This window comes from Myotis yumanensis, unplaced genomic scaffold, assembly GCF_028538775.1.
Source record: "Myotis yumanensis isolate MYYU_CA2020_CCGP unplaced genomic scaffold, mMyoYum1.0.hap1 SCAF_10, whole genome shotgun sequence".
In the NCBI taxonomy this organism is placed as follows: domain Eukaryota; kingdom Metazoa; phylum Chordata; class Mammalia; order Chiroptera; family Vespertilionidae; genus Myotis; species Myotis yumanensis.
In genome coordinates, this window is record NW_027223761.1 from 29518074 (window position 1) to 29528340 (window position 10267).

Sequence of the window (10267 nt, forward strand, 5' to 3'; positions counted from 1 at the left end):
GTTTACATTTTTATTTTGTCTACTCTTGTGTCCTCTGAAATAAATTAATGTGCATACATTACTCCTGGGAGTAAATGGAAATAGATCAGATGAGCCAGACCATGCAAAGCCCTGCATGCCAAGCAAACTCTAGCTATGCAAGCTGACATTGCCTATTGGGTGGGCTGCCTGCACACGCCCACAGTGGGCAGTGACAGGCTCCAGTTCAGCCAATCCTCTCTGAAGGGGGACCAGATGGGGTAAGATAGGGAGAGGAAGAGATAAGTCATTGACCTTAGGGCAAGTGAGAAGCACCTCGTGAGGCCCTTTTCTCACATCTCCAGAATCTCATTTGCCAGTGTCTCTTGGGCAGGAAGTCACAGAGCCTGCCCAACATCTTAATAAGCCTCTCTTGGTCATCAGGTTCCACTCCTGCTCCTGCAGGCACCTCCTATCCAGGGGTAGGAGAGCATTCTCTGGTGTTTGGCACTCTGTGGAAAGCTCCTCTTCTACTCACCACCTTCAACTAGAAGATGGTGCTCAGGTAAGAATCAGTTCAGACTTATCTTTGTTTTCTCCCTTTTAGTTCATATGGTCACGACTGCATCTTGCGGGGGGGTGGGGGGAGGGTGTAAGGAACCATGGACACCCATGAAGGAGAGTCCAGAGACATGAAGCTCCCTCAGGGAAGCTTTGGGTGCTGGTAGCTTAGGCTGTGAGGGACCCAGGTCCTTTCTCCTTCACAAACATTGTTTTCTAACCTGAATTGTTGTTAATAACTTCAGGTTTCACACATTGCCTTGCTGTTCAATGCGTTTGTTTATTTGTTTGTTATATGCGTCTATCTTTCTTGTTCCAGCAATAAACACAAGGCACAAAAAAAATAGAACAATTTAAGAGATTTTAATAAAAAGACTGTGAATGAAGAGTGAGCAGGACTAAGGAAAATCATTAGAGGACACAGAGGCCCCTGAAGATAAATCATAATAGGGAGCTATTGCCATTGGGCATCCTTAAGAGTAAAGGGAAAGATAGGTTGCCAGAACATAGGGATGGCTGTGGCTATAGCAGTGGGTGCACTATGACCAAAAAAATGCCCACAGACAGAGGCTGTATCCTTAATTAGAGTAACATCACCATGGCAAACTCAGACCCTAACAGCAGAGATGTAAGGATTTAAAACCTCAATCACCCTCCTCCTGTCCTCCAATCAGCAGTTTTATCCTTTCCTGATAGCAATCAGGAGCCAGAGGCAAAGGGAGCCGAGTAGTGAGACAAAGATATGTGTCCTCACAGGATACAGCAGAGGTAAGAGAAGCTGGAAATGCAATTTGATATCAAATGAAGGGAATCTATTTTTCTTATAGCCTCTTCTTAGTTCTTTTTCCTAGCACTTTTTCTCTCTCACTGTGATTAGATCAACTTGTTATTACATCTCATTTATGTGATCTGTTGGCACCCCCGTACTGGGTGTCACTTCTTTGAAATAGTATGTCTATCATCATAAATGCTTTGAGGATGGGACATACATTATTTTTCAAGGTGGTTGTACACAAATATTTTTAAGAATTTAAATTTATGATTTTGGTAGCCCTAGAGAAGAAAAGTAAGAGAGCTTACTAGAACTTGACTGGTGATTTCAAGGCATCAGACACCTGTGCTCTTTGAAATCACTGCTCCCCAGCCCTAGAGAGATGACTTCATTCTCATGCAGCACTCCTGAAGTCATCAGCATTCCAATCAGAGAAGAGGGGAAAGAAAAGCACAACCTAAAGTTGGTTACATCACTTGTGCTCACCTCCCATTGGCTACCACCTGGTCACATGGTGCCATCAAATGGGAATGGAAACTGGAATTAGAATCCATTTTCTAGACTAAAATTCTCAGAACTATTATGTGAAAGAGAAGGAAATGGGTATTTAGACCAACTAGCATTTTCTACACCCCTGAAGCTCTCTCATATTCTGAGCTCACAAGAAGATTTTGCTCAGGTGCTGATCCCACAATGAGGCAGAGAACAGTGGGAAAGCCTCAGGCTGGGCTCCAGGAGGCCAGGGCTGGCAGTGGACCTGCTGTGCACCCTGTGATCTCAGGGAAATCCTTTGGCTCTTTCAGCCTCAGCTTCTTCCTGAGTTAAAGGATGATATTATAGCAGATGGTCTCTAAGGGACATGTGCTCAATGCCAAGGATACAATAGTGAACAACAACAACAAAAAAAAGACAAAACCCAGACAGATCTAGTCATCATTATTGAGTTTTGAGTTTAAAAAAGGAGACAAGCCTTGGCAGGTTTGACTCAGTAGTTAGAGCAGCAGCCCACAGACTGAAGGGTAGTGGGTTAGATTCTACTGGGTGAGACTGCGCTGGCGGAACCAGGCAAGACTCTACATATTGGGTCTGTCCAGAGGGAAGAAGGAGCTCCTGGAATCTCTGATCTGTTTGCAGCTGGATTCCACCCACTTCATCTACACTGGATAAGCTTCATTTCCTTGTTATTTGTGAAATTTCCTGATTCTAGCTTAATAAAACACACTAGTGAGTTGCCATTTGAGATTTGTCCCTGAGAGTTACTTGCTTCCTGCCCCACCAACCCCCATGTGTACGGGACACACCACCTGGTAATGGGGCTGCAGGGCAGGGGAAGGGTGAACACTCTGACACAGACCTGTGGGATCAGATCCAGGCTCTTCCACTTGTGCACGTGAGAACTGGAGCACGTCATTCAACCTCCTTGTGCTTGTCTTTTCCCATATGCCACATGGGTATAGGCATAGTATTGGCTTCATAGGACTATTTGAGAATTGAAAGAGGTAATACCATGTAAGCACTCATCAGCTGCTACTCTTCACCTATGTGTGAGTTGGTGTATGTTTCTCACCTAAATTCTGCAAGAGCTTCTCTCTTTTCATCCAAAGCCCTTTGTAAAATAGAACTAAGCACTTCTTAACTCCACCACCACCACGAGAATTCTCTTATACAAAAGCTTTGATCTGCAAAGAAATCTCTACTCCAAACCACATGGAGTGATGATAAATGACTTTTCTATTACAAATATCATCAGAAAAGCACTTAATAACCCCATTTGTTTCTTTTTTATTTTTATTTTACTTTATTGTTTAAAGTATTACAGATAGTAGTACATATGTCTCCTTTTTATTTCCCCCCATAGACCTTTCCCCAGCCTCCCCTACCCCCAGCACATGCTCTCACCCCACCCCCCAGTGTCTTGTGTCCATTGGTTATGCTTATATGCATGCATACAAGTCCTTTGGTTGATCTCGTACTTCCCCCACCCCCCAAACACTCCTCAGTCTTCCCACTGTAATTTGACAGTCTGTTCCATGCTTCTCTGCCTCTGTATCTATCTTTTTGTTCATCAGGTTATAATGTTCTTTATTATCCATAAATGAGTGAGATCATGTGGTGTTTTTCTTTCACTTCCTGGCTTATTTCACTTAGCATAGTGCTCTCCAGTTCCATCCATACTGCTGCCAATGGTAAGAATTCCTTCTTTTTTATATCAGCACTAGTAGCCCAGTGCACGAAATTCATGCACATTAAAAGGGAATTAATTGCCCTAACCGGTTTGGCTCAGTGGATAGAGCACTGGCCTGTGGACTCAAGGGTTCCAGGTTTGATTCCAGTCAAGGGCATGTACCTTGGTTGCGGGCACATCCCCAGTGGGGAGTGTGCAGGAAGCAGCTGTTCAATGTTTCTCTCTCATGGATGTTTCTAACTCTCTATCCCTCTACCTTCCTCTCTGTAAAAAATCAATAAAATATATTTTTTAAAAGGGAATTAATTGGCAGAGATATTTTAACATAGCTATTTGCCCTTTCTCTATAATAGAAATGTGAGAGATAAAAGGAAATCAGTAAAATGTATATGAAAATAATATATAAATTTATTAATAAACTAGAGGCCCGGTGCACAAAAATTTGTGCACTCGGGGGGGAAGAGGAGGTCCCTCAGCCCGGCCTGTGCCCTCTCGCAGTCTGGGACCCCTCCGGAGATAATGATCTGCTGGCTTAGGCCTGCTCCTGAGTGGCAGAGGGCAAGCCCAATCCCTAGGTGCAGCCCCTGGTCGGGCTCAGAGCAGGGCTGATTGGGGAGTTGGGGCACCGCCCCCTGTCATGCACAGAGCAGGGCAGATTGGGAGGTTGTGATACCACCCTCAGTCACGCTCAGGGTAGGGCTGATTGGGGGGTTGGGGCACCGCCCCCTGTCACACTCAAGGCAGGTTCAATGGGGAGGTTGCGGCGCCACCTCCTGTGATGCACAGAGCAGGGCCGATCAGGGGGTTGGGGAGCTTCCCCCTGTCATGCACAGAGCAGGGCCAATCAGGGGGTTGGGGCACTGCCCCCCCCCCCTCATCATGCACAGAGCAGGGCCCATCAGGGGGTTGGGGAGCTCCCCCCTGTCACGCACAGAGCAGGGCCCATCAGGGGGTTGGGGAGCTCCCCCCTGTCACGCACAGAGTAGGGCCGATAGGGGAGTTAGGGCACCGCCCCCTGTCACCCACAGAGCAGGGCCAATCAGGGGGTTGGGGCGCCCCCACTGTCACACTCAGGGCAGGGCCGATGGGGAGGTTATGGCTCTACCCCGTCACACACAGAGCAAGGCCCGTGGGGGGGGGGGGGGTTGGGGCACCACCCCCTGTCACACACAGAGCAGGGCCGATCAGGGGGTTGGGACGCCACACCCTGTCACACACAGAGCCGCAGGGCGATCAGGGGGTTTGGGCGCTGCCCCCTGTCATGCTGATCTGGTGCCAGGAGGCCTCGTGGCTCCGCTGATCCCTGTGCTGGGAGGCATATTACCCTTTTACTATATAGGATAGAGGCCTGGGGGCCGGCTGGTTTGCCCTGAAGGGTGTCCTGGATCAGGGTGGGGGTCCCCACTGGGGTGCCTGGCCAGCCTGGGTGAGGGGATGATGGCTGTTTGCAGCTGGTCACACACCCTTCAGGGTGGGGGTCCCCACTGGGGTGCCTGGCCAGTGTGGGTGAGTGGCTGAGGGCTGCTTTCAGGCTAGGGGTTTTGACTGAAGCTCCCAACCACTCCTTTTTTTCTTTTTTTTTTTTTCTTCTGGGCCAGCTTTAGCTCTGGCTCTAGCTCTGAGGCTTCCGCTGCTGGTTTGTTTGCCGTTCTATAATCGAAACAATGTATAACTTCAGCTCTGAGATCCCGGCTGGCTATATTTGTTAGAATGTTTCAAACTGCCAGCTCAGAGACCTGCAAGGCAGGCGGGGAACGTTGGAATCTGCAGTCACTGGAGCAAGGAAGCCTCACGTTCGCTTCCAGCTGCCTGGCTACCGGCCGCCATCTTGGCTGACAGTTAATTTGCATAAGGATACGCTGATTAGCCAATCGGAAGGGTAGCGGTCGTACGCCAATTACCATTTTTCTCTTTTATTAGTGTAGATAAACAGTAACAAAAGGATATAGCAACAACAGAGGCATGATATAAAAATGACAAAAACATGATATGAAAACAACAAAAACATGATATAAAAACAAGTGATGCAAACAATGACTGATAAAGTGATTAAACTTATTCTAATATCTCCCTGTACACCACGTTAAGAGTGAAAACACTTTCAGAGTGCTTGACTAATTTCCCTTGGGATGAAGATTTAGAACTTTAACTGTAACATTACATGCTCTTTAAACTCGAGAGAAAGCAACATATAACTGACCATGTGCAAAAACGGGTTTCGGTAGGAACATGCCTACTCTGTCTAGAGTCTGTCCTTGTGATTTATCAATAGTCATCACAAATGCTGGCATCACAGGAAACCGTGGTTGAATCCATTTAAATGGGAGGTCAGTGTCAGATGGGGACAAATTAATTCTTGGAATCAGAACAGCCTCTCCCTCTGCAGATCCTGTTAATACTTCAGCTTCAATAATCTTAGGCCATAATCTTTTGATAATAAATCTGGTACCATTACAAAGACCCCATTTACTATTGAGATTTCTCAATAGCATGATGATTGCACCCACTTTCAATTTATTTTATGACATGGCATTCCCGAAGGAGTAATACTATTCAAAAATTCGATGGGGAAATTTTCCTTTGTTTCTTTGTTATGGGGTGGGGCCACAACATTAGTAACAAAGAAACAGAATTAAGACTTTATTGTGCGGAGCCGCTACAGTGTTTTAGACAGGTTCAAGCCTTGGACTAATGAGAGGGCACAGTCCTCTCATTGCCACGTGCAAGTCCCAGCTTGGAGGGCAGGGCCCTCCCAGCACAATTATAGCCAACAGCTGTAGTTGTAAGCTTGAACCTATGGTCTGAACACGTGGCCCCATGTGCCTGAGTGATGTGGGCTTGAAAGAGTTCAGGTGTATGTAGTTGAGTAGGATTGAAACTCAGAAGAATGTTTGTAAACATCTTGGTCATGCCCTTACATTGCCTCCTAGCATCTGCTATAAAATAAAGGCATGGCTGTGGGCGTGGTCGCTGTCTCTCAGAGAAGCAGCATCCCACCGAGACCCAGCTTTCATTCTCTTGTCTGTCTTTTCTGAGCCTTTCAGCCGCCCCACTCAGGTTCACCCCGTGCTGGCACGGCACACTTTAGAAAGATCTGCCTCCATGCTCCCAGGGCAGGTTCCTGCCTCAAACTCTGTCCTTACAGGAAACAGCTCCGGGAAACAACTTGGGGGAGGGCACAGCCGTTACCAAGACAACCCCTGTAGGACTGACTTTCTTCTGTTCCGTCACGGCTGTTCATCTGTATGTGATGAACAACACCCAGGGTTTTTATATAAGTAGATAGTATTCCATTGTGTAGATATACCACAGTTTTCTAATCCACTCATCTGTTGATGGGCATTAAAGCTGTTTCTAAATCTTGGCTCTTTCTGTCCCAACTACCTCTATTCAAACCCTTGGCCACCTCTATCTCATTAAAAAATAGGCTTCTTTCTCCTCTAAAATGCAGAAAAATTTAATTCAGTCCTGAATCCTCTCCCACCTGGATAAGATGTGTCTGCTGGCATAAAAAAAAATTCTTTCAAACACACAAGAGCTTTGCACAGAATGAATAATTAGAAATGGAATTTTCTTTTTGTTACATATGTATTTTTTGGTGATGCATTTAAAAGTGCTGACTTCTGTTTTACATTTCAAATTCTTCATTTAAAAAATTTTATGTTATACTAAATCCAAATTTTCTTCTTCAATTGGGCTCCTCATTCGTTCTTTCATTCACTCATTCATTTGTGTATTAAAATTTTATTGACAGCCCCATTTTGTTCCCACACAGACTTAGGTCCTAGGGATAAAACAATGGAAGAGTAATCACTGTGTATCCTCATAGTGATGACCCACTGGGACATTTCTAATGCAAGAGCTTTGGATGTCCTCACTCTGTCCTAACAAGGGGTCTCATTCCCTTCATGAGCCTAAGTCATAACCTCCTTTCTCCCTCCTGGGTAGACCACTCTCAGTCACTGAGATTGCCCTGTGGCTTCTGACTGCCTGCTGTCAAATGAAAGCCACTCTCCCAGAGCACAAGTACTGGGGAACTCAGGACCCTGCTGTCATCCACAGGACCTGTGCAGACTCTTCTCCTCCTGCCTCCAGGGCACATGTCATGAGCTCTATGGTGAGTCCAGAGGTTGGACATAGAGGGTCCATGTTGCAGTAGAAAGAGCCCAGGCTCTAAGATTCAGAGAGAACTGGGTTTAAATTCAGGATCCAGGACTGCAAGACCGTGTGGTTCAGGAAGAATCTTAATCTCTGGAAGCCTCCATTCACCACAGACAGGGTGGCCATGAGGGTCACTGGTCATAGAGCAGGTGCTCAAGTCTTGTTTTGTTTCTAGGCCCTCAACTGAAGCGTTTCTGAGCACGGATATGACTGTCACAGCCTGGGAGACCAACCTCACAACAACCAATGGAAGTGATCAGGCCATTTATCAACATTATACAAAGTTAATCCTGCATTTACTGACAGGCATCGTGGCCCTGGTTGGGGTGGCAGGCAACGCGGTGGTGCTCTGGCTGCTGGGCTTCTGCATGCACAGGAACGCCTTCTCTGTCTACATCCTCAACCTGGCGGGTGCTGACTTCCTCTTCCTCTGCAGCCGATGTATAGGTACCCTAAGATCACTTTTTGAATTCAATTTTGTCCTTAGAGGAATCAGCAGATTTGTCGTCCCTGTGACAGTCTTTGCCTACATCTCAGGCCTGAGCCTTCTCAGCGCCATCAGCACGGAGCGCTGCCTGTCTGTCCTGTGGCCCATCTGGTACCGCTGCCGCCGCCCCAGACACATGTCCGCCATAATGTGTGCTCTGCTTTGGGCCCTGTCCCTGCTGCTGAGCATCCTGGAAGGGAACTACTGTGGCTACCTGGTGAGGAACAAGCACCGTGTTTGGTGCCGAGTGTGGGATTTCATCACTGCAGCCTGGCTGATTTTGCTGTTTGTGCTGCTCTCTGGGTCCAGCCTGGCCCTGATGACCAGACTGCTGTGTGGCTCCAACCGGGTTCCCTTGACAAGGCTCTATGCGACCATCGTGCTCACAGGGCTGGTCTTCCTCCTCTGCGGCCTGCCCTTCGGCATCCACTGGTTCCTCTTAATCTGGTTTCAAAAATATTCGGATGGCTTCGTTTCTCATTTCTTGGCGGCAGTTCTCCTGTCCTGTGTCAACAGCTGTGCCAACCCCATCATTTACTTCTTCGTTGGCTCCTTCAGGCAGCGATGGTGGAAGCGGAGACACACCCTGAGGCTGATTCTCCAGAGGGCTCTGCAGGACCCTCCTGAGGTGGATGAACCTGGAGAAAGCCTTCCTGGGGGAACCCTGGCCATGTCAGGAAACCTGGTGTCCTGATTCAGAGTCTTGCTTTGTTCAGACAGATGTGACTTTGAAAGCCAGCTTTGTCCCTCTCATTTGATTGGTTTTCTTACCATGTTTGCCCTCTGGGCCCCAGAATTAAAACTATTAACATAATAATCCAGCTCCTGAGGTTGAAGTGAGCCAGTGCCTATCAAACAAACACAGAGTGCAATGTCCTAGGACTGCCTCACACAAGGCCTTCACCCCATCCCCATGGGAGCTTTGCCATCTCTGGGGTCCAGGACTGCTCTCACATTTGAAGAATCCCACCTACAGCAGAAGATGAGTGAAGTGCAGGAAAAGTCTAAATTTCTTTCATCACTGAACTTGATAGAAACTACATGAACATTACATTTTTGACAAGTTTTTGTGGTCATTCTTCTACACTGTCTCTATAAATTAAATGAATTAAAGTTCAATCAAGCCCCAGTGACCAGTCCTTGATGACTTTGGCAGTCCTTGGTCTAGCACTTTAGCATAATAAATGTGGATTGAATAAGTGAATTAATGAATGAACATATGGTGATTTTCAAGTCAAGTCTCTGCTAAATCCCCATTGCCAGATTTGAGTCACCCTCTTTAAGTACATTGTTTTCACCATTTTCAACCTTTGCAAGCATGAGCATTCTTTCATGAGCTTATTGGTTACTTGTAATTCTTTTTCTTTTAATTGTGCTTTAGATTAAAGTATTACAAAGAGTATTACATATGTCTCCTTTTTTCACCCCCTTAACATTCCCCGCCACCTCCCCTACCCCCCAGTGTCTTGTGTCCATTTGTTATGCTTATATGAATGCATACAAGTCCTTTGGTTGATCTCTTACCACCTCCCCCAAACCCTCACTGGCCTTCACTCTGTAATTTGACAGTCTGTTCGATGTTGCTCTGCCTCTGTATCTATTTTTGTTCATCAGTTTATTATGATCTTTATTAACCATAAATGAGTGAGATCATGTGGTATTTTTCTTTCATTGACTGGCTTATTTTACTTAGCATAATGCTCTCCAGTTCCATCCAAGCTGTTGCAAATGGTAAGAATTCCTTCTTTTTTACAGCAGCGTAGTATTCCATTGTGTAGATGAACCACAGTTTTCTAATCCATTCATCTGCTGATGGGCACTTAGGCTGTTTCCAAATCTTATCTATGGTAAATTGTGCTACTATGAACATAAGGATGCATATATCCTTTCATTTTCTTGGGATATATTCCTAGAAGTGGTATCACTGGGTCAAAGGGGAGTTCCATTTTTAACTTTTTGAGGAAACTCCATACTGTCTTCCACAGTGGTGCACCAGTCTGCATTCCCACCAGCAGTGCACCAGTGTTCCCTTTTCTCCTAATCCTCTCCAGAACTTGTCGTTAGATGATTTGTTGATAATAGCCATTCTGACAGGTGTGAGATGGTAACTTATTGTTGTTTTGATTTGCATCTCTCAGATGAT

At 46.2% G+C, this 10267-nt stretch overlaps 1 protein-coding gene across 1 annotated transcript; it reads left to right on the forward strand.

Annotated features, from left to right (window-relative positions):
• Positions 1 to 512: 512 nt before the first annotated feature.
• LOC139018345 (mas-related G-protein coupled receptor member X2-like) lies at positions 513 to 8818 on the forward strand. Its single transcript, XM_070426981.1, has 2 exons — positions 513 to 523; positions 7813 to 8818. Exons 1-2 carry the CDS (start codon positions 513 to 515, stop codon positions 8816 to 8818), a joined length of 1017 nt encoding a protein of 338 aa, XP_070283082.1.
• The last annotated feature ends 1449 nt before the right edge of the window (positions 8819 to 10267 follow it).